The following is a 23,964-nucleotide window of genomic DNA, read 5'->3' as shown; positions in this document are numbered from 1 at the left end:
CTCACAGCAGGCAGAGTGCAAGGCGGCATAGGAGCTCCGAGATCCGAGCCCTGAGCCGCAGCTCCAAATGCCTCCCCAGGCTGCGGACCCAGTGGGGCTGGCTTGTGAGACTCTCAGCATCTGTCCAGCCCCGGTCCCCAGGGCCAGTCCGGGGAGCCGCTGGGGAGGGGGCCTCTGAGGTTTGGGTGCCAGGTGGGCTGGAAGAGGCCCTGGGTGAGTGGGGCTGGCCTGCAGAACGGGACTCGGGGCTGGGGCTGGGCAGGGGCCTCGGCTTGGCGGCGGAGCTCACACGGCCCTCCCCACAGGTCCACCCCAACTCTGTGCACATCTGTGCGGTGGTTGTGGAGTACGAGACCAAGGCCGGCCGCATCAACAAGGGCGTGGCCACCAACTGGCTGCGGGCCAAGGAGCCTGCTGGGGAGAACGGCGGCCGTGCGCTGGTGCCCATGTTCGTGCGCAAGTCCCAGTTCCGCCTGCCCTTCAAGGCCACCACGCCTGTCATCATGGTGGGCCCCGGCACCGGGGTGGCACCCTTCATAGGCTTCATCCAGGAGCGGGCCTGGCTGCGACAGCAGGGTAAGTGGGGTCCCGCGGGGGAGAGGGGGTGATGACTGGGAGCCCTGCGCTCACCCCGGCCCCTGCCACGCAGGCAAGGAGGTGGGGGAGACGCTGCTGTACTACGGCTGCCGCCGCTCGGATGAGGACTACCTGTACCGGGAAGAGCTGGCGCAGTTCCACAGCGACGGCGCGCTCACCCAGCTCAACGTGGCCTTCTCCCGGGAGCAGTCCCACAAGGTGAGACGGGCGGGCACCCACGAAGGCTGGCAGGGCCACAGCCACAGTGTCCCCCCTCACAGCACCACCCTTGGCCCCAGGTCTACGTCCAGCACCTGCTAAAGCGGGACCGAGAGCACCTGTGGAAGTTGATCGAAGGTGGCGCCCACATCTACGTCTGTGGGTGAGTGGGATCACTGGAGTAGGGGGTGGGGAGGACGAGGCCCTGCCTGCCGCAGTTGGCCCAGCCCCCAGCACCCCCTCTTCCTGTCCAGGGATGCACGGAACATGGCCAGGGATGTGCAGAACACCTTCTACGACATTGTGGCTGAGCTCGGGGCCATGGAGCACGCGCAGGCTGTGGACTACATCAAGAAACTGATGACCAAGGGCCGCTATTCCCTGGACGTGTGGAGCTAGGGGCCTGCCCCGCCCACCCAGCAGACTCCGGCCTGTAATCAACTCTCCTGGCTCCCTCCTGCAGTCTCCTGGGTGTGTTTGGCTTGGCCTTGGCATGGGCGCAGGCCCAGTGACAAAGACTCCTCCGGGCCTGGGGTGCACCCTCCTCAGCCCCCCAGGCCAGGTGAGGTCCACCGGCCCCCAGCAGCACAGCCCAGGGCCTGCACAGGGGCACCGGGCTCCATGCCTTGGGAGGCCTCTAGCCCTCGGCGGCTGCACAGAAGGGCTCTTTCTCTCAGCTGAGCTGGGCCCAGCCCCTCCATGTGATTTCCAATGAGTGTAAATAATTTTAAATAACCTCTGGCCCTTGGAATAAAGTTCTGTTTTCTGTATTTGCTTGGTATTGTGTGAGTAGATCTGGGGCCTCCACCTGGATCAACTTAACTCAGACCCCAGGAACCCGTGTGGTAGGGCCACCCAGCCCTGCCCTCCCCCAGGAGAACACACACGCTCAGGCCACCTCTGGGCCTCTCTTTATTGAGGGCACTGGGCCCAGGTCTTCCTTCAGGGCCCACAGAGCCCATAAAACCCAAGGGAGAATAGAAGAGACCCCCTGATACACGAACACTCGAGGGGTGCCTCCCATCCCCTCCCACAACACATAGGACAGAAGCCCCTCTGGGCTGGCAGGGGAAGGCCCAGCCTCAATCCTTCTTGCTCCCGTGCCGCTGACTGTGAAACTTCTGGTGCACAACCCTCAGGGTGGTGAAGAAATTGCCGAGGAAGAGGAGGAGGAAGGGGAAGCCGCACATAAGCACCTGCCAGAGGAACAAGGTGAGGGCTGGACCTGGGCCTGGCCCCCCATCCATCCTCTCCAGGGACCCCGGCTCACCTGCCACTCCTTGCACTGAGGGTCCCGGGCCAGGTTGAACAACGTCAGCGCGTTAAAAAGCTGCCAGAACTGAGCAGGGAGGAGGCGTTTTACTCAGAAGACCCAGTCCCTGCTCAAGCCCGAAACCGGCGCAGAGGACGGACAGACAGGCAGGGACACAGAGGCACGACTTACGTGTCCAAAGAAAAGAAAAGGCAGCAGGAAGGTGAGGCCCCGCCACATCCAGGACTGGAAGCCCTCTGCGGGGAGGAAGGTCAGGGCACAGGACGGCCAGGGACAGAGGGGACGCCACCACTCAGACCCGGGATGGGAGGAAAGGAGAATGTCCAGATGCCAGGGCCACGCCCGACTCACCCACAGTGAGGTCCATGGTATGCCGCTCGCCCAGCGCACGCAGGCGGTAGAGGCAGCCGCTCTGGTAGTAGTACTGGAGAAACTGCACGAAGCCTGGGCCGGGCAGAGGACAGAGAAGTAGGGCTGAGCCCGGGTGGGGTGTGGGTGTGGGTGTTCCCTGCCCCGACCCCCCAGCCCAGGGGGGTTCCCTGCCCCCGCCCCCACCATGGGTGCCTCCACGGCTCAGCACGGACATCTGGGACACTCACTCTGGTACATGGAAAAGGAGAGGAATTGGTTCCGGAATTTCTGGTACATGAGACCATCAGGCCTAAGAAAGTGGAGGGCAGTGTGGGGACCCTTGGGGACGCCGTGTATCCCCTCCTTGTCCCAGCTCCTACCCGTGCCCCGGGCCCAGCCACTCACCACGTCAGCATGACTCCTGACAGGAAGGTGGACACGTAGTGATGGAACACCCACCAGCCTTTGATCCTGGAGCAGAGAGCCACCATCACCCCCAGGGCCTGTTCCTGCTTCCCGGAGGGTCCTGGTGCCCCATTCCATGATCCCCTCCCTCAGGGCCCGCCCTGCCCACCGGGAGCCGTTGTTGATGAGGATGCTCTCCCGGATGGTCAGGGTGCAGTAGTACCAGACCAGCAGGAAGTTGAAGGCAGCGTCTGTCACCCTGCAGAGGGAGGGGACCGAGGGTTGGTACTGCAGCGACTGGGGATGGGGTGGGTCCTCGGCCAGGGTGAGACGCCCACCTGGAGTTGAGCAGGAATCGGCAAGTGAAGGAGATGAGGATGAGGATGATGGTGAGGTAGAGCTTGAACTTCTCATACTCGTCCTTATAGGCAAACCTGGGGGGCGCAGGCTGGTGAGACGGGTGGGGTGCTGGTGGGGCCCATGTGTGCCCCCACCCCGGGAGGGCAGCTGAGCCAAGGGAAGTCAGATGGAGGGGAAGGCTGGGTTGGGGGGGTGGAGGGGAAGGCCGGGTTCGGTGGGTGGAGGGGAAGGCCGGGTGGGGTGGTGGGATGGAGGGGAAGGCCGGGTGGGGTGGGGGGATGGAGGGGAAGGCCGGGTGGGGTGGGAGGGTGGAGGGGAAGGCCGGGTGGGGTTGGGGGGTGGAGCCGGGTGGGTGGGGAAGGCCGGGTGGGGTTGGGGGGTGGAGCCGGGTGGGTGGGGAAGGACGGGTGGAGGGGTGGAGGTTGGGGGGTGGAGGCCCGGCCTGATTACTTAGCCTGCTTGCTCAGGAGCGTGACGTTGACGTTCCCCAGAACCAGGCTCAGGTACAATCTAGGGAAGGGGGTGGCGGGGTGAGGAGAAGCCCAAGTGACAGAGAAGCCACCGGTACTCAGCCAAGCCTACCAGGTCAGAGCCTGGGCCACCCCCCCCAACACCCGCTGCTTTCCGCATGGCCTTAGCGTCGGGTTCTGACCTTGGGCGCTGCAGACCCACTCCCTGCCATGCCCAGCTTTCCTCGCCGCCTGGGAAACAGTCCCCCCCCCCACACTCCCCACCCCATCTCCGGAATCTTGCCTGAAACTCCCTCACCTCAGGGCACCAAGAGAACCAGGCTCTCCCTCCCCGCTGAGGGCCATCCCCATGTCCCCGATTGCTCCCCTGTGCGATGGCCACCACCTACCCCCCAGCTCCCTGCCACCTCCCCTCCAGAACCTTCAGTACTGGGTTCCACTTCAGATTCCCACAAGCCTGGCCACATCTGGGACGACCTCCCAAACCAGAACAGAAACTTAGAGCTCCAACTGTGGGCTGACCCCAAGTGCTCAGCCTCCCGGGGCGTTTCTTCCCACCACGACCCCCTTATCCCTCGCCAAGGCCCCCACGCTGTCCAGTCCCAGATCTCATCGAAGCTGGCTGAGTCCCCAGGCCACCTGCCAACTCCACCACTCTCTTGCCAATCCCCTTAATGTCCAGCCTCCACACCCACCAACTGAGATCGTCTTGCCCTTCTCTGCCAGAGATACTCCAAGAGGTGACAGCAAAGTCACGGTCACTTTCTCAGCACCTGCCCCAGACACATGGGCTCTTGTTCACACTCAAGCCAAACAGACAGAGGCTCAGCATGGTTAGGCAATTTGCCCAAGACCACAAAGAGCTTCTGAGGCAGCCATGCTTCTCCCTCTACAGGGTGCTCCCCAAGCAGGCCAGCTCCAGCCTCCACTGCCAACCCACCAGGCTGTGGATGTGTCCTCACTCAGCTCCCCCTCTGGTTCCCAGCACTGGCCTCTCCACATCCTCTCCCTGCAACCTTCTACCCTGTCTCCTCCCACCTCGGGCCCCACCTGCAACATTGCAGAGAAGACAGCCTGACTTCTGCTCTGTGGGGAGCACTGTGCCGGGAGCATTCCTCGCCCTCGTCTCTGCACCCTCCATCCCCCACTAGCCCTTCTCGCTCTCCCGGAGCTTCCCTCCATCAGCCCCTGCCCTTCTCCTGGGTCTTTCCCCTCTCGGCCCCTCTTCTCAGCAGGTGGATGTGCTCGAGTCTTCCCAGAGGCAAAGTAACCCCACAAACAGGCAGTAGCTGCCCCTCAACCCAGTGCTAATTTCCAGTTCCTAGTTCCTAATTCTCTCCCTCCACTCACAGCCAAGCTCTAAAAAGTCTCCCAGAGGGATAGGCATGGTGGCTCACACCTGTAATCCCAGCACTTTGGGAGGCCGATACGGGTGGATCATGAGGTCAGAAGATCAAGACCAGCCTGACCAACATGGTGAAACCCCATCTCTACTAAAAATACAAAAATTAGCCGGTGTGGTGGTGCGCACCTGTAATCCCAGCTACTCCAGAGGCTGAGGCAGGAGAATCGCTTGAACCACAGAGACAGAGGTTGCAGTGAGCTGAGATCACGCGACTGTACTCCAGCCTGGCAGAGGTTGCAGTGAGCTGAGATCACGCGACTGTACTCCAGCCTGGCGACAGAGTGAGACTCTGTCTCAAAAAAAAAAAAAAAGTCTCCTAGACTGGGCTGTCTCCCTTCCTTGGCTCTTCTGTCATCCCCAAGATCAACATCCACCCTGTTCCACCAAATGGTTCTGCCAAGAGGACTTCCAGGAAGCGCATCCCCTTCCTTATCACAGAACTGACCCCAGGCTACTGACCCTCCTTTCTCCCTGCCTTCTGGGCCACGCCCTCTCCCAGCTATCTCCCTGCCTGCAGCCTCTGCTGGGATTTTTTGCTCAGCGGGGGGTTTTGCACTGCCCTGTCCGTCCTGGGTGACAGCTGCTGGCCTTTCCCAGTGCACATTCCACCGCCCCCGCCCGCCTACTGGGGTCAAGGCAAGTGCTGCAGCCCAGCAAAGCCTCTGGTCTCTTGGCTCCCTCTCACCTCCTGCCCCGAGCTCTGGCCACTACAAGTTCTGCTCATGGCCTGTCCACCTGCTGCTACCTCTTGCCCTCATCCCATGTGTCTGCCTCATTTTACTTATTTATTTATTTATTTATTTATTTTATTTATTTATTTATTTTTTTTATTTATTATTTTTTTTTTTTTTGAGACGGAGTCTTGCTCTGTCGCCCAGGCTGGAGTGCAGTGGCCCAATCTCGGCTCACTGCAAGCTCCGCCTCCCAGGTTCACGCCATTCTCCTGCCTCAGCCTCTCCGAGTAGCTGGGACTACAGGCGCCTGCCACCACGCCCAGCTAATTTTTTGTATTTTTAGTAGAGACGGGGTTTCACCATGGTCTCGATCTCCTGACCTCGTGATCCGCCCGCCTTGGCCTCCCAAAGTGCTGGGATTACAAGCGTGAGCCACCGCGCCCGGCCTATTTATTTATTTTTAAGACAGAATCTCACTCTGTTGCCCAGGCTAGAGTGCAGTGGCACGATCTCGGCTCACTGCAGCCTCTGCCTCCCGGGTTCAAGTGATTCTCCTGTCTCAGCCTCCCGAGTAGCTGGGATTACAGGCGCATGCCACGATGCCCGGCTAATTTTTGTATTTTTAGTAGAAATGGGTTTTACCATGTTGCCCAGGCGGGTCTTGAACTCCCGACCTCAGGCGATCTGTCTTGGCTTCCCAAAAAAGTGCTGGGATTACAGGCATGAGCCACCGCACCCAGCCTATTTTTTGTTTTTAAATAAATAGAGAGATAGGGTCTCAGTATGTCACCCAGGCTGGTCTTGAACTCCTGAGTTCAAGTGATCCTCCCACCTCCATCTCCCAGAGTGCTGAGATGACAGGTGAGAGCCACCGCGCCCGGCCCACTCTCTTTATTCTGTAAGACTCAGCCCACCCATCCCCTAATCCAGGAAGCCTTCTGCAACCTCCTGGACTAGGTCAGGTGTCCCTCACTGTGCCACCTCATTCCCCATGCTAAGGAGCACCTATCACAGTGAAATGTCACTCTCAGCCAGGTGTCTCCTCTGAAGTCAGCACTGGGCCTCACTGCTCAGCCTGTGCTGCGCCCAGGGAACATTTGCTGACTATAATGACCAAGAGGAGGCAGCACCCGGCTTCAGGCCTCCCCCACAGGAGTGGCTGTGAACTGAGCTGGGGGTAGCGGTGGGGGCCCTCACCCGTTCTTCTTGGGCAAATAGGCCTCCATGTCAAAGAAGAGGCCTTGGCGCTCTTTCATCTGGTTCTCCAGGTCCTGCGCGGCTCCCTCGGCCTCTGCTAGGAGGGAGGGTTTGCATCTGTGGGTAAGGCCAGAGACAGTCAGGGCAAGAGGACTCCCAAGTGTCCTCCCTGACTCCCACAGGGGCAGAAGGGCAAACACGGCCCAGAGAGGGGAGGAGCGGTGCCCAGGGTCTCACAGCACCAGCCCTCCCACCCCATACTCAGCCCATGGTGGGTGGGGTAGGGGATCCTAACTTCTTCAGGGCGAGGGCCAGTTCCTGGAGCCGCTTCTTCTGCCGTGTGATGGAGCTGGTGCAATTGTTCTGAAGTTTGGTCAGCTCCTCCAGCTTCACACGGTATAGCCGATGGGTCTCCTGGGGGCCGGAGGGGAAAAGGCTCAGGCCAGTTGGGGAGTCACTGAGCCAGAGCCTGCAGGCAGGACATGGGGCTCGGGCTCCCCGAGGGCTGCTGGGAGGGTCTCGCTCAGCGGGAAAGGAGGCAGAACTGTGCCTGCCTAGGAATGAGGTAGCTGTCTCCCCAAGGCAGGCGAGGACCTGGGTGTCCTCCTGCGAGCCCAGAGACCCCCACAGCACCCCTCCCCCAGAAACAGACTAGGTGTTGTTTTTTTTTTTTTTTGAGACAGTCTTGTTCTGTCGCCCAGGCTGAAGTGCAAAAGCAGTATCTCAGCTCACTCCAACCTCCGCCTCCCGGGTTCAAACCATTCTTCTGCCTCAGCCTCCCAAGTAGCTAGGATTACAGGCACCCGCCATCATGCCCGGTTAATTTTTGTATTTTTGTAGAGACAGGGTTTCACCATGTTGGCCAGGCTGGTCTTGAACTCCTGACCTCAGGTGATCCGCCTGCCTCGGCCTCCCAAAGTGCTGGGATTACAGGCATAAGCCACCGCGCCCAGCCAAGGTTTTCTTAGTCTCAGCCCATCTGCTAGTTGTCCCCACCCTACAAGGACAGACTCTTTCTCCTACCTTGAGTCTGGAGCTTAGGCCCCCAGGGCCACCTTCTGGACCAAGCAGGCAGCCCAGAGCCACCCCTCTATCCTCTCAGCTCCTCCTGCCTATCCAGCCTTCCAGTATAGGAGGAGCTCAGGTTCTCAGGCATTCCTGACATCTTCCCAGGTTAAAGGTCATCAGGTTTCAGCCCTAGAGCCTCCTGCTCTAAGGCCAGCCCCACTCCCTTCCCCCAGCACCTTTGGCCCAAGGCTTCCCCAAGCACTTTGCCCTGGTAGGTGAGTCTTAAGAAGGTGCAGCCTAGAGATGGGGCAAGGGGCAGTGTGAGGAGCGCCAAGCAGGGGCTGTGGCCAGGACAGTGGCGGCCAGGCGGGGAGACTGGGTGTGCTCAGTCTCTGGGGAGAAGCACCAATGGCAGGGGGCTTGGCAGGGCCAGGGGCAGCTGGGTTTCAATGCCGACAGGAAGGGGTTGGAACCAGTCCAGGAGAGGCGAAGGGCTAACCAAGCCATCAGCTGGCCGGAGCTCTACTCTGTCTGGATCATGTTTCTCATGCCCAGGAGGGCTCACCACGCCCCCTCAGACACCAGCACGTGCCACTTCTGCCCACCCACAGCCACCGCCCTCTTCCCTGCCCGGATGAGGCCAACAGCTCCCTCCTCCCTGGCCTATGGACAGAACAGCCACGGTGGCCCCGGGGAGCTCTATCCAGACAATTCCCCTCGTAGCTTTCCACTGGCCTCGGAGGGACTCTGATCTCTGCCAGGCCAGGGCGTCCCTCCAGGGCCTGGCCCCGCCCACCCGCCCCACCCCTCCCCTGGCTCTCCTTGATGCAGCCACATGGGCCTGTCAAGTCCCCTCTTTCCTTCTAAAGGCCTCAGCGGCGCGTGGTGTCCCTCCGCCTAGGGCATCCCCAATCCAGGCTGAGGACTCCCCCTAAAAGCTGCTCCCCCGACCTGGGCTGCCTCTCGGGCGCTGCCCGCTGCGCTTTTGCTGAGTGGTTGACCCAAGACTGGGCCCGCCCGTGTGTGACTCAGGCAACCGCTCTCTTCTGGGAGGGGACGGGGTCGGAACTGGGCCCCTTTCCAAGGCCCTCATTGGAAGCCGAGGTCGCCCAGCGCGGTGGGGTCCCGCTGGGGTTCCCGGACACTGGAGGGGGCGGCAGTGGACACCAGGACCCGGGGCCTCGCCCCCCCTCGGCAGTGACGCCAGGGCCCCGACCCCTGACCCTTAGCTCCCCGCTGCCTGACCCAGGGCTGCCTGACCCTTGACCCCGAGCCAGCGAGACGCGGCTCGGGGGCCACCGGGCGTCCGCAGCAGCGCTAACCTGGATGTTCTGGAAGTCCTGCTGTAGATCCTCCCAGTCCCGCAGGCAGTCGCCCAGCGGGCCCGGGGGCGGGGGCTGCATAGCTGCAGCGCCAGGAGCCAGTAGTGGAGGACGGCGCAGCAACCCCGGCCCACCCGAGGCTCCTCCGCCACCGCCCCCGTCCGCTTCCGGGCTCGTGCCGCCACGGACACCAATGGAAAAAGGCCACGCCCCCCGCCCCAGCCAATCCGGGGAAGGGGCGGGGCCGTATGCAAGGGCGGTTGCTAGCCCCTGGACCTGGACCCGGACGGCTGCAGCCCCGGGCCTGGACTGCACTGACTGTGCCAGCCGCGTGGTGCAGCCAGCAGGGCTCTGGCCCGTCATGCTGAAAGCAAACCAAGGTCCAGGGAGGTGACACCTGCCTGCAACATTTTTGTCCTTGGGAAGCTGAGCCTCTTTGGGGAAGGGAGTTAGAGCTGCTTCTCTCGCTTGGATTTTTACAGCGGCCTCCTTTCTCCCTGCCTCACATCCACTGTCCCTTCTCGCGGCCACCGGACTGCCCTTCCCAAAACACAAGGCTGATTCCCCATCATGTTCATGCTTAAAACTTTCCAGCGGCTGTGTCCTACCTACCAGGAGGTCCCTAATGAGAGCTGTGCAGCCATCCTGGGATCTGTCCCAACTCACTCTGAGGAAAGCCAGGGCTGCGTGTAAAGCCGTTCCCCCTCTGGCAAAACCCCACTCCTCCTTGAAGGCCTGCCCTTCTGTTGAGGGGAATCCCCCACCGCCCCCCCTCCATCCCTCCACAGAGCGCGCTAGGTGGTGGGACGCATTCATCTCTCTGTTCCCAGCCCCACCCACGTGGTGGCAGGGAATGGTTGCCGAATGGACTTGGGGAAGGCCTTGCATGGATGGACATCCTAATCCCCTACCAGTCCCCTAGTCTGTGCCGTCTCCTGATGCCCAGTTTGTTCTGTGGGTGCTGCCAGCTTTGGAGAAGTGCATTTGGAAAACAACTTCCAACTGGGTGCCGTGGCCCACACCTGTAATCCCAGCACTTTGGGGAGGCCGAGGCTGGAGGATCACTTGAGCCCAGGAGTTCCAGACCAGCCTAGGCAACAGAGCAAGACCCTGTTTCTACAAAAATAAAAATAAATTAGCCAGGTGTGATTGTGCATGCCTGCATTCCCAGCTACTCACTCAGGAGGTTGAGGTGCGAGGATCGCTTGAGCCCAGGGAAGTTGAGGCTGCAGTGAGCCATGATTGCACCACTGCACTCCAGCCTGAGAGTCACAGCAAGACCGTGCCTCCAAAAAAAAGGAAAGGGGGTAAAAAAGGGAAAACTTTTAAGACCTTAGGAATTTCTCGAAACATAGATAGGGAGATGGGGTTGGGGGTGAGAATCTCTCCTTGGTGAACACAGCCAGGCAGAAATGAGTGGGGAACAGGGAAAGAAAATCTGTTTCAAGGGGTGGATGGCAGGAAGCACTGGGGATGAGGCAAGGGTGTGATCCCATTCCAGGAGCCTGGGGGCTAGACAAGGCTGGGCTTGGTATCTCTGGGACTAGGGGACTGCCTATTGGTGGCTATTGTGACATCCTCTGTGAACCAACACAGGCAACCTCTGGGTGCCCCCAGGCAGCCTCCAAAGGGTCTGAGTCACCAGGGGGATGCAGGGCAGCTGCTCTAGCAGCCAGATGCTCTTCTAGAGGCAGCCTCAGGGGTGCAGTTGGGATGGCCCATGACACCTCAGGGATGCGGGTTCTTGGTGAGCCTGACACCAGCTAGGTGGCATGAACAGGCACTTGGGAAGAATCAGTACAGGAGGCTGACATGAGACTTTCAGGCAGCAAAGGCCTTCTCCTTCCAGACAAGCCTGGGTATATACACACTCTGGCCCTCTACCCACAAAATGCCCCCAGGCGAGGCTCTTCAGTACCCTTCGCTGGGCCACGGCGAAGATCAGTAGAGCGGATCCGTGGTGTTTGTGATGGAATCTCCAAGGATAGTCTTCTCCCATTCCAGCAGCTGACTCACCAATCCCCGATTTGGACACATGTTGTTTTTGCACTTCTTGACATAGGCCCAGGACCTCTATGAATACAAAGAGAGAAAGTGAACTTCAGGATTGGTCCTGGGCCCTTTCCACTTGGATCAGAGGCAGCTTTCAGAGACAGGAGGCGCTTGCACAGTGCCAGCAACACGGCTTAAGGGCTGGATGCAGAAACAGGGCAGCCTGGCATGAATGCATCAGTGCTGGGAGTCATGGGAGCTGACTCTGCCTTGGGCAAGCCCCTCTGCTTCTAAATCTGGTGACAGAAATAATTCCTATTTCAAACAGCTTCTGGGAAGATTAAGACAACATACATGAAATCATCTGTGGATGGCAAACACTATGCCAAGCCTAGTGCAGTCTCAACAAAGGTTTGCATTGTGACTGGCCAAATTAATAGAAAGAGGAAGAGAACTGTGGGCAAATTCTCTGAAGAAGGAAAATTCAAGCTGCCCTCCTTCAGGCATCCACCTTAAAGTACAGGAAGGGTTGCTGCATGAAGGAGGCTGAGCACCTGGTCTCCATCCGGATTGAGGACAAAGGAAAAAGGGAAAGGCAAGAGTGGTGCCTGAAACTAGGAACAGAAGGAAATGGCCAGGCACAGTGGCTCACGCCTGTAATCCCGGCACTTCGGGGGGGCCGAGACGGGTGGATCACCTGAGGTCAGGAGTTCGAGACCAGCCTGGCCAACGTGGCGAAACCCCGTCTCTATGAAAAAAATACAAAAATTAGCCAGGTATGGTGGCACATGCCTGTAATCCCAGCTACTTGGGTGGCTGAGGCAGGAAAATCGCTTGAACCTGGGAGGCGGAGGTTGCAGTGAGCCGAGATTGCACCACCGCACTCCAGCCTGGGTGACAGAACAAGACTCTGTCTCAAAAAAAAAAAAAAGGAAGGAAGTGATGTCAACCTGATAAAGGCCATATATGAAAAGCTAACATCACACTCAATGGCGAAAGATAAAGCTTTTCCTCTAAGATCAGGAACAAGGCAAGGGTGCTTGCTTTATCACTTCCATTCAACATAGTCCTAGAAGTCCTAGCCAGAACAATGAGGCGAGAAAAAGAAATAAAAGGCATCTGCATTGGATAGGAAGAAGTAACCTTACCTCTGGTTTGAAGATGACATGATTTCATATGTAGAAAACCCTCAAGATTACACACACACACACACATACACACACACACACAGCTAATAAATTCAGCAAGGTTGCAGGATACAAAACCAACAAGCAAAAATTACTAACAATAAACAATTCAAAAAGGAAATTAAGAAAACAATTCCATTTACAGTAGCATCAAAAAGAATAAAATATTTAACCAAGGAGGCAAAAGATTCATACACTGAAAACTGCAAAACAGTGCTGAAAGAAATTAAAGACACAAACAAATGAAAAGACATCCTGTGTTCATGGGTTGGAAAGCTTATTATTATTAAGATGCCAATACAACTCAAAGCAATCCACAGGTTTAAGGCAATCCCTATCAAAATCCCAACAGCATTTTTTGTAGAAATAGAAAAATCCATCCTAAAATTCACATGGAATCTCAAAGGACCCCATAAAAAATATTTAAAAAGTGTAGGGCTCACATTTCTTTTTTTTTTTTTTTTTTTTTTTTTTTTTTTTTTGAGACGGAGTCCCGCTGTGTCCCCCAGGTTGGAGTGCAGTGGCGCGATCTCAGCTCACTGCAAGCTCCGCCTCCTGGGTTCATGCCATTCTCCTGCCTCAGCCTCCCGAGTAGCTGGGACTACAGGCGCCCGCCAACATGCCCGGCTAATTTTTTTGTATTTTTAGTAGAAACGGGGTTTCACCGTGTTAGCCAAGATGGTCTCGATCTCCTGACCTCGTGATCCGCCCATCTCGGCCTCCCAAAGTGCTGGGATTACAGGCTTGAGCCACCGCACCCGGCCAGGTCTCACATTTCCTGATTTCAAACCTTCTAACAAAGCTACAGTAATCAAAACAGTATGTACGGACATGAAGACAAAGAGACCAATGGAAGAGAATAACCAGCCTAGCCTAGAAATTAACCCTTATATATATGGTCAAGCGATTTTTTTTTTTTTTTTTTGAGACTGAGTCTCACTCTGTTGCCCAGGCTGGAGTACAATCATGCAATCTCAGCTTACTGCAACCTCTGCCTCCTGGGTTCAAGTGATTCTTGTGCCTCAGCCTCCCAAGTAGCTGGGATTACAGGCATGTGCCACCATGCCTGGCTCATTTTTGTATTTTTAGTAGAGACGGGGTTTTGCCATGTCAGCCAGGCTGGTCTCAAACTCCTGACCTCAGGTGATCTGCCCACCTCTGCCTCCCAACCTGCTGGGATTACAGGTGTAAGCCACTGCACCGGGCCTGTCAAGGAATTTTTGATAGTATGCCAAGACCATTCAATGGGGGAAAAGGACAGTCATTTCAACAAATGGTGCTAGGAAAACTAGATATGCCATGCAAAAGAATGAAATTGAAAACAGGAAATCAATAGAGAAAATCAAAAAAACCAAAAGCCAGTTCTTTGAAAAGATCAATAAAATTGATACACCTCTAGCCAGGCTAACTTAAAGAGAAGACACAAATTACTAATATCAGAAGTGAAAGAGGAGACATTGCTACAGATCCCACAGACATTAAAAGGATAATAAAAGAATATTCATATCCACAAATGTGATTGATCAATTCCTTGAAAGACACAATCTGCCAAAACTCACACAAGAAGAAACAGACAATCTGAATAGGCCTACATATATTAAAGAAATTGAGTGGTGGGTGCCTGTAGTCCCAGTTACTCGGGAGGCTGAGACAGGAGAATGGCATGAACCCGGGAGGCAGAGCTTGCAAGTGAGTCAAGATCATGCCACTGCACTCCAGCCTGGGTGACACAGCAAGACTCCATCTCAAAAATAAAATAACAATAATAAATTGAATCAATAATTAGTAACCTTCCAAAACAGAAAGCACCCAGCCTAGATGGGTTTATTGGTGAATTCCACATATAATGGAATATTATTCAGCCTTAAAAGGAAGGAACTTATATAAGGTACCTAGAGTAGTCAAATTCACAGAGACAGAATGTAGAATGGCAGTTCCCACAGGGCAATGAAGAGGGGAAAGTAAAGAGTTGTTGTTTCAGGTTTGCAAGATGGAAAATTTGGGAGATTAGTTGCACAATAATGTGAATGTACTTAATGCTCCTAAGCTATACATTTTAAAATAGTTAAGATGGTAAATTTTTTGTTTTGTGTGTGTGTGTGTGTGTGTGTGTGTGTGTGTGTATATGTATTTTTTTTTTTTTTTTTGAGACAGAGTTTCGCTCTTGTCACCCAGGTTGGAGTACAATGGTCCAATCTCACTGCTCACTGCTGCCTCTGCCTCCCAGCTTCTAGTGATTCTCCTGCCTCAGCCTCCAGAGTAGCTGGGATTACAGGCACGCACCACCGCACTCGGCTAATTTTTGTATTTTTAGTAGAGGGGGTTTCACTATGTTGGCCAGGCTGGTCTTGAACTCCTGACCTCAGGTGATCTGCCCACTTCGGCCTCCCGCAATCGTGGGATTACAGGCGTGAGCCACTGCGTCTGACCTGTTATGTATATTTTAACCACAATTTTTTTTTTAAAGTGGTGTGAGGGGCAGAGCTGTGCAGTTATAACATTTACTATGTCCTTGCTGGGTCAGAACAGACCCTGAAGGAAGAATCATAAACCACTCATCCCCCACCGCCACCCCACACATCCCCCTTCCAGCCCACAAAGCATCTGCTGGGACTCTCACAGCAAATGCAGCAGGCAGGAGAGACAGGTGCTGTTAACCTCATTCTACCCACTGAAGGGATAGAAGGGTGAAAGGGTGTACTCAGGCCACATGTACTAAGCAGCAGTGCCCAGGCCACATCTTTCAGGCTGCAAGGCCAGCATTCTCCCTGCCACCTCAGGGCCCTGTTGAAAGCCCAGACTCTCCAGCCGGGCCGTCCGGCTTTGGATTCCAGCTTTGCCATTTACAGCTCTGGGACTCAAGGTAAAGTACCTGGCCTCTCCAGGCCTCCCACAAAATGGGGATAATAGCAATAGCTATGCCACCGGGTCATTGTGAAGATGTTTTAATGACATACAAATACTTACCGGGCAGGTAGGAGTCAATGTTAGTTATTATAGTGCCTCTGGAGTTTTGTTATTATTTGAAGGTCTTTAAAAGACAAAGGTACTCCTAGAAGTTTAAAGGCATTGAAATTGACTTTTTTCTTTGAGACAGCATTAGCTTTGTTGCCCAGGCTGGAGTGTAGTGGTATGATCACAGCCCACTGCAGCCTTCACCTCCCAGGCTCAAGCCATTCTCCTATCTCAGCCTCCCAAGTAGCTGGAACTACAGGTGTGCACCACCACACCCAGCTAATTTTTGTATTTTTTGTAGAGACAGGATTTTGCCATGTTGCCCAGGCTGATCTCAAACTCCTGAGATCAAGCGACCCACCCACCTCAGCCTCCCTAAGTGCTGGGATTACAGGTGTGAGCCACCACGCCCAGCCTGCTTCCACTTCTTTTGGGCACACCCAGGAGCAGAATTCCTGGATATTCAAGACTCTTTCTAGGCCAGGCACAGAGGCTCAAGCCTGTAATCCCAGGAGGCCAAGGCGGGTGGATCACCTGAGGTCAACAGTTCAAGACCAGCGTGGCCAACATGGTGAAACCCCGTCTCTACTAAAAATACAAAAATTAGCCGGGCGTGGTGACACGGACCTGTAATCCCAGCTATGCGGGAGGCGGAGAGAGGAGAATCGCTTGAACCCAGGAGGCAGAGGTTGCAGTGGAGGTTCAAGAATCGCTTGAACCCAGGAGGTGGAGATTGCACCACTGCACTCCAGCCTGGGCAACAGAACAAGACTCCATCTCAAAAAAAAAAAAAAAAAAAAAAAAAAGAAAGTACTTTATAGCCTACAGCTTCACCCCCAAAGTGCACATAGGGGCGACAACCGAAGCCACTGGCCAATGAGTTTTGTTCTTTGTCCCTCTCCTTCCCCCCAGAACATCCCTGGGCAATGTTGGGGCTTTGTAGGTCCTATCAAGCCCTCTGAGGATCACGAATAGGCTGTGACAGGCAGGGCAGGTCCCCGAGAAAGGTGCTGTGAGTTAGGAGCCCCGAGTTCTGCCTGGGTTTGCTGCGATGGGTCCCTGCTTCCCTCTCTTCTCTGGACCTTGCACCCAAGGTACAGGGAGATAGATGGGAGTGGGTGGGTGCCTGTGCTGCAGCTCTGGGACTCCAAGCAGTTCTCCCTTGGGCAACACCAAACAAACATGGGTGGACAGCCTGACAGCAGTGGGGGCCATGCCGAGGGGGCTGCAGGACAGCCTGACCTGGCCTGAGTCCCTGGGCCAGCCCTGCATATCCAGCCTCAGGCCTCAAGCCTGCAACACTGGGGCCTTGCCCTTGTGTGACGCGGGCTGGGGGGCACCTTAGACTTGGAGTTATCTGGGATTCTTCCTCCCAAAGCAGTGCCGGGGCCCCACTCCTCCCAGATTGCGCTCTGACCCCCCCACCTCCCAGAGGGTGGCCGTGGTGCGAGCCTGGCCAGGGGAATGCGTACCTGCAAGGTCTGCTCGTTATAATGCATGAGGTAGGCTATGACGGCGGCACAACTGCGGCTGATACCTTGGGTGGAAAAGATCAGAACGACAGAGCCAAGGTGAAGGTGAATTTCTGCAAAAAGAAGTGGGGTGTTGGGTCATGCCTGGCCCTCCTCCCTGTGGGCTTGGGTTGCTGTCAGACACTAGCCTCCATGGGCCTGTGGTCCAAGCATGAGTTCAAGACCAGCCCACATGACCTCGGCAAGTCCCATGATTTCTCTGGGAGCCCATTTCATTGTTTAGCAAGTGGGCATCCCTCAGACCTGGCTGGAAGTTCCAGAGAATCATGCCTGGGCAACCAGCATCACCAGGCAAAGACCTTCTCCTGAACTCCAGGCTTCTAGTCCAGGAAGCTCTGCTACCACCTGGCCTCCCAGTATGGGGCAGACAGGACGATCATCATCCCCAAAAACAGGAGCTGACAGAGCCAGTGTGGCCTGAGTGCCAATCCTGACTGCCACTCACTGGCCATGGGGCTTGGGCAAGTTATACTTCCTTTCCTTTCCTTCCTCCCTCTCCTCTCCCCTCCTTTCCCCTTTCTTCTCCTCTCTATTCCTCTCCTTTCCTTCTTTCTTTGCTGAGACAGAGTTTCACTCTTGTTGCCCAGGCTGGAGTGCAGTGGCACAATTTCAGTTCACTGTAACCTCCGCTTCCTGGGTTCAAGTGATTCTCCTGGCTTAGCCTCCCGAGTACCTGGGATTACAAGCACCTGCCACCACGCCCAACTAATTCTTTGTATTTTTAATAGAGATGGGGTTTCATCATGTTGGCCAGGCTGGTCTCCAACTCCAGACCTCAGGTGATCTGCCCGCCTTGGCCTCCCAAAGTGCTGGGATTGTAGGCACGAGCAACTGCGCCCGACTTTTTTTTTTTTTTTTTTTTTTAATATAGACATGCAGTCTCACTATGTTGTTCAGGCTGGTCTTGAACTCCTGACCTCGGGTGATCTGCCCACCTTGGCCTCTCAAAGTACTGGAATTACAGGTAAGAACCACTGTGCCCAGCCTATTTTTATTTATTGTATTTTAGAGACTGGGTCTTGCTCTGTTGCCCAGGCTGGAACGCAGTGGTGTAATCACAGCTCACTGCAACCTTGAACTCCTGGGCTCAAGTAACTCTCCCGCCTTAGCCTTCTGAGTAGCTGGGACCACAGGCATGTGCCACCATGTCCAGCTAACTTTTTTGTACAGATGGGGTCTCACAATGTTGCCCGGGCTGGAGGGTAAGTTACTTGAAGCCACGGTGTCCTCATCTGGAAAACGGGATCACAGTATGCTACCTACTCCATACGGTTTGGTTTTGTTCTGTGCTGAGCCCAGTGCCTGGCACAGAAATATCAGCTCTAATCACAGCACCCCTGAAGCTGTGAGTCCTGCCCAGGGAGAGGAAATCTAAGCTGGCACCTGAGGCTGGTCTGGCAACCCTCAGGAACTGAAGATAAGCATACCAAGTGCAAAATCACAGACTGCCAGGGCTGAAGGAGGACGCAGAGATGACGATGGCCACCTTCCTCACCATCTGAATAAAGGAACTGAGCATGCAGTTTAATTCATTGACTGGCTCAGTGCTACCCAGGGAGGCAGGCTGGATGGGGGCCCTCCTTGGGCCACAAGGCTCTGCCATCTCGAGATGGGACGCATGGGAAGTCTCGGCCTCAGGCCCTGGTCGAGCGACATTTGACATCTGCTGGGCAAATAAAGGATGGTTTGGGCTGGGTGCGGTGGCTCACGCCTGTAATCCCAGTACTTTGGGAGGCTGAGGAGGGTGGATTGCTTGAGCTCAGGAGTTCAAGACCAGTTTGGGCAACATGGCAAAACCCCATCTCTACTAAAAATGCAAAAATTAGTTGGGCATGGTGGCGCACACCTGTAGTCCCAGCTACTTGGGAGGCTGAGGTAGGAGGATTGCTTGAGCCCAGTTAGTAGAGATTGCAGTGAGCCAAGATTGGTGAACCAGCCAGACCCTGTCTCAAAAAAATAAAATTTAAAATAAGGGATGGTTGGGCCAAAATGCCACGCTCCAGCCCCTGGTACAGTGGCTCAGGCCAGGAGCTGTTGGTGCCAGACAGGTAGGCATGGGGTGGGGACTCCGACCTGACTCAGCCCTGCTCTCTCTACAGATCTTACTCTCCTCAGGCAATCTGGAGCCCCAGGAATGAGTAAAAAATCCACTCTTGATGAGTTAAGTAACTGGTGGGCATCACTTGGGTGTGGTGGCTCATGCCTATAATCCCAGCACCTTGAGAGGCTGAGGTAGGAAGATCGCTTGAAGCCAGGAGTTCAAGACCTGCCTAGGCAACATAGCAAGACCCCAACTCCACCAACCAACCAACCAACCAACAAAAACAAAGAAAATCTTGGAAGTCAGAACTGAAAGAGCTTTGTAGTCTTCCTGCCATTCCACCCACATCCCACAGACCAAGGATGAAGGCGGGGATGGAGAGAGATAGATTTACTACTGGTCCCCAGAGCTCAGCCCAGAGCCTCCATGAGCATGTGCACTTGTGGGTAGCCATCACCCTCGTTTTACAACAAGCCCAGAAGGGCACAGCCATCTAGCCAGGGCCACAGCCTTGGGCCCCACTGCCCCCAAGGTAAACACCACGGTTGCTCATTTCACTGAGGGCTCCCGAGAAGTTGGACGTGTCCTGGAACTTGTCCCACCCAGGTGGGGCATATGCCGAGCTGGGCCCTTTCTCTCTAGAGCATGGGGAGTCACAGTCCAGAATAAGCCTGTGAAGGAGGCTCCATTGCCCCTCTGCTTTCCAGACACAGGCCAGTTGCTACCCAGCCAAGGAACGCTCCTTACCAATGAAGTGACACATGTGGCGTAAGAAGGGAAGAATCTGGGCTTCCGGGGAGTCTTCTATCCGGATGTGCAGAAGCTTGTCAGCATCGCCTGCAAAACTACACGGAAGGACCACACAGGTCATCGGGTGGAACGCAGAATGCAGGCAGCCCCACTGTGGGGTTTTCATCACAGCAGAAGGGCCACAGGGAGGACGCTGAGCTTGTGTAAGGGGGAATGTGCACAGGTAACTCAACCTCTCCTGGAAAAAAACATTCAGGCTGAGTGTGGTGGCTCATGACTAAGCCCAGTAATTTGGGAAACAGAGATGGGAGGATCACGTAGCGAGATCCTCGTGTTTTTTTTTTTTTTTTTTTTTTTGAGACAGAGTCTCGCTCTGTTGCCCAGGCTGGAGTGCAGTGGCATGTTCTCGGCTCACTGCAACCTCTACCTCCCAGGTTCAAGTGATTCTCCTGCCTCAGCCTCCCAAGTAGCTGGGATTATAGGCATGTGCCACCACATCCGGCTAATGTTTATATTTTTAGTAAAGATGGGGTTTCACCATTTTGGCCAGGCTGGTCATCGAACTCCCAACCTCAGCTTATGTACCTGCCTTGGCCTCCCAAAGTGCTGGGATTACAGGTATGGGCCACCACACCCAGCCAAAAAAATTTTTTTAAGTACCTGTCTTGGCCAGGCATGGTGGCTCATGCCTGTAATCCCAGCACTTTGGGAGGCCAAGGCAGGCAGATCACTTGAGGTCAGGAATTTGAGACCAGCCCAGGCAACATTTTGAAACCTTGTCACTACTAAAAAATACACAAATTAGCCGGGTATGATGGCACACACCTTTAGTCTCAGTTACTCGGGAGGCTGAGGCAGGAGAATCACTTGAACCCTGGAGGCGGAGGTTGCAGTGAGCCAAGATTGTGCCACTGCACTCCAGCCTGGGTGACAAAGCAAGACCCCATCTCAAAAAATAATAAAATAGGCCAGGTGTGGTGGCTCATGCCTGTAATCCCAGCACTTTGGGAGGCCAAGGCGGGAGGATCACAAAGTCAGGTGATTGAGACCATCCTGGCTAACACGGTGAAACCCCGTCTCTACTAAAAATACAAAAAACTAGCCAGATGTGGTGGCGGGCACCTGTAGTCCCAGCTACTGGGGAGGCTGAGGCAGGAGAATGGCGTGAACCCAGGAGGCAGAGCTTGCAGTGAGCTGAGATTGCGCCACTGCACTCCAGTCTGGGCAACAGAGTGAGACTCCATCTCAAAAAATAATAATAATAATAAAATAAAAAATAAAGGGGAGGGATAGCATTAGGAGATATACCTAATGCTAAATGATGAGTTAATGGGTACAGCACACCAACATGGCACATGTATACATATGTAACAAACCTGCACATTTTGCACATGTACCCTAAAACTTAAAGTATAATAATAAAATTTAAAAAAATAATAAAATAAATTTAATTATATAAAAAAATAAAATGAAATATAAATCAGTAGTTTCTCTTTACTTACAAGGGCCCTGTATCCATGGAGACATTGACATGGGCTTTGATTTTCAAGTCCTTCTGAATCTTGGGGTCACAGGCTTGACTGAAATTGCCGATGAAAACCTTCCCTGGCATGATTTCAATGGGGTATGGTTGAAATGCATCCAGTTCCTGAAGTGTGGAGGGAGAAAGGCAGCTATGAGCATATTCCTCAGGGAAGAGGGATGTCTATCTCTTGAAACACAGCTCAGCAAACGAGTGTAAAAGGGCAGTTCCAGGACAGTGAATGTGACGGAGATCCAGACTTTGAAAGAGATTGGCGCACGGTAACTTGCATGGGGTGGCACAGGGCGAGTCATGACGAAAGGACTGAGCCTCACGGTGCAGAGCACTGGGTCTCCGCACTGGTGTCCATTCCCTCCGTGGCACCTGTTTACACTTGGCCAGGTGCACAAAGGTTGCAGTGAGGACGCTGTGGCCCAGAACTGTAACAACCCAGCATGTACTGGGGGCTGAGGAGGATGGAGAGGGACAGCTCTCTTATTACACCTGCAGACCATCAGAATTTAAGCATCAAGAGAGAAAGAGAGAGAAGGAGGAGGAGGAGAGAGGAGGAGGAGGAGGAAGAGGAGAGAGGAGGAGGAAGAGGAGAGAGGAGGAGGAGGAAGAGGAGAGAGGAGGAGGAAGAGAGAGGAGGAGGAAGAGAGAGGAGGAGGAAGAGAAAGGAGGAGGAGGAGAGAGAAGGAGGAGAGAGGAGGTTTCGTCATGTTGGCCAGGCTGGTCTTGAACTCCTGACCTCAAGTAATCCACCTGCCTTGGCCGCCCAAAGGGCTAGGATTACAGGCGTGAGCCACTGTGCTCAACCCATCTTTTTCTTTTCTTTTTTTAAAGATACAGGGTCTCTCACTCTGTCACCCAGGCTGGAGTGCAAGTGGCTCAATCATAGCTCACTGCAGTCTTATCCTCCTGGGCTCAAATGATTCTCCTGCCTCAGCCTCCCAGGTAGCTGGGACTACAGGTGCACACGACCATACTCAGCTAATTTTGATACTTTTATCTTCTGTAGAGATGGGGTCTCACTATGTTGCCCAAGCTGGCCTCAAACTCCTGGCCTGTAGTGATCCTCCTGCCTCAGCCTCCCAAAGTGTTGGGATACACATGTGAGCCACCCTGCATGCCCAGAAATGAAGCCAGCATATGTGCAGAGGGGTAGAGAGAACAAGACACCTACTTAAATGGGAGCTTCCTGAGTTCCAGGTCCAAAGTTATCATTAAAACTTTCGTTTGCCGGGCACGGTGGCTCAACCCTGTAATCCCAGCACTTTGGGAGGCTGAGACGGGCAGATCACGAGGTCAGGAGATCGAGACGATTCTGGCTAACATGGTGAAACCTCGTCTCTACTAAAAAATACAAAAAATTAGCCAGCATGGTGGCAGGCGCCTGTAATCCCAGCTACTCGGGAGGCTGAGGCAGGAGAATAGCATGAACCTGGGAGGCGGAGCTTGCAGTGAGCTGAGATTGTGCCACTGCACTCCAGCCTGGGCAACAGAATGAGACTCTGTCTCAAAAAAAAAAAACAACTTTCATTTATTTGAAACACAGACAAGGATTATCTCTACATTTCCCAAAGTGTGTTCTAAGAAACACTAGTCCCCCATAAGGCACTATGAGAAAAGGGTTCAGGGGTTCAGATAGCCAAATGCAATCTGCCCCCATATCTGTGTGTTCCACATCCATATAGTCAAGCAAACTTGGATGAAAAATATCCAGAAAAATAATTCATGGTTGCATCTGTACAGAACATGTACAGACTTTTTTCTTGTCATTAATCCCTAAACGATACAGTATAACAATTATTTACATAGCATGTACATTGTATTAGGTATTATAAATAATCTAGAGATGATTTAAAGTATACAAGAGGGGCCAGGTGAGGTGGCTCACATCTGTAACCCCATCACCTTGGGAGGCCGAGGCAGGCGGATCACCTGAAGTGAGGAGCTTGAGACCAACCTGGCCAACAAGTGAAACCCCATCTCCACTAAAAACACAAAAATTAGCTAGGCATGATGGTGCATGCCTGTAGTCCCAGCTACTCGGGAGGCTGAGGCAGGAGAATCACTTGATCCTGGGACGTGGAGGTTGCAGTGAGCCGAGATCATGCCACTGCACCCAAGCCTGGCAACAGAGTGAGACTCTGTCTCAAATAAATAAAGTATACAAGAGGATATGCTTAGGTTAGATGCAAATACTACACCATCTTACATCAGAGAGTTGAAGATCCAAGGATGTGGTATCTATTGGGGGCCCTGGAACCAATCTCCATGGATACTGAAGGACAACTGTACAAACGGACAGCTGTATCTATGATTCCTCTCTCGGAAACAAGGTGTACATTAGCAATCAAAGGTTCGAAGAAGTTGGGCACAGTGGCTGCTCATGCCTGTGATATCAGCACTTTGGGAGGCCAAGGTGGGAGGATCGCTTGAACCCAGGAGTTCGAGACCAGCCTGGGTAACACAGCAAGACCCCTGTCTCTACAAAAAATAAAAAATTTGCCAGGCATGATGGCACATGGCTGTACTCCCAGCTACTCAGGAGGCTGAAGTGGGAGGATCCCACAGGAGTTTGAGGTTACAGTGAGTTATGACCGCATCACTGCACTCCAGCCTGTCTCTCAAACAAACAAACAAAAAAAAAAGCCAGGCGCGGTGCCTCATGCTTATAATCCCAGCACTTTGGGAGGCTGAGGTGGGTGGATCACTTGAG

The 23,964-nt window shown here is 54.4% G+C and overlaps 2 protein-coding genes across 13 annotated transcripts in view; one reads left to right on the top strand and one right to left on the bottom strand.

The window, feature by feature from the left end:
• Window positions 1-1,565, top strand: part of POR (cytochrome p450 oxidoreductase) — a 70,149-nt gene extending 68,584 nt beyond the window's left edge. For all 3 annotated transcript variants that reach the window (XM_063646365.1, XM_055292798.1, XM_055292797.1), the window contains exons 13-16: window positions 306-576; window positions 650-795; window positions 876-958; window positions 1,050-1,565. In XM_063646365.1, the coding sequence (XP_063502435.1) occupies window positions 306-576; window positions 650-795; window positions 876-958; window positions 1,050-1,194 (645 nt within the window). In that variant the 3' untranslated portion in view covers window positions 1,195-1,565. The remainder of the gene's footprint in view (window positions 1-305; window positions 577-649; window positions 796-875; window positions 959-1,049) is intronic.
• A 125-nt stretch (window positions 1,566-1,690) lies between these two features.
• TMEM120A (transmembrane protein 120A) overlaps window positions 1,691-23,964 on the bottom strand; it is a 63,623-nt gene continuing 41,349 nt past the window's right edge. For 5 of the 10 annotated variants that reach the window (XM_063646370.1, XM_063646367.1, XM_063646372.1 and 2 more), the window contains 4 exons: window positions 21,220-21,365; window positions 19,715-19,812; window positions 16,867-16,979; window positions 11,074-11,333 (listed from right to left, as the gene is read on the bottom strand). In XM_063646370.1, the coding sequence (XP_063502440.1) occupies window positions 11,202-11,333; window positions 16,867-16,979; window positions 19,715-19,812; window positions 21,220-21,365 (489 nt within the window). In that variant the 3' untranslated portion in view covers window positions 11,074-11,201. Of the gene's footprint in view, window positions 1,992-2,065; window positions 2,135-2,239; window positions 2,305-2,419; window positions 2,513-2,667; window positions 2,730-2,824; window positions 2,891-2,993; window positions 3,084-3,162; window positions 3,259-3,634; window positions 3,695-6,930; window positions 7,048-7,225; window positions 7,345-9,260; window positions 9,454-10,465; window positions 10,547-11,073; window positions 11,334-16,866; window positions 16,980-19,714; window positions 19,813-21,219; window positions 21,366-23,964 lie in introns of those variants that run through there. The other 5 variants (XM_063646366.1, XM_055292802.2, XM_055292801.2 and 2 more) reach the window with 5 other exon arrangements.

The sequence above is a fragment of the Symphalangus syndactylus genome, chromosome 9 (genome assembly GCF_028878055.3).
Source record: "Symphalangus syndactylus isolate Jambi chromosome 9, NHGRI_mSymSyn1-v2.1_pri, whole genome shotgun sequence".
NCBI classification, from domain to species: Eukaryota; Metazoa; Chordata; class Mammalia; order Primates; family Hylobatidae; genus Symphalangus; species Symphalangus syndactylus.
Note: the sequence above shows the minus strand (reverse complement) of the source record. Positions and strands in the feature narration are given on the sequence as shown.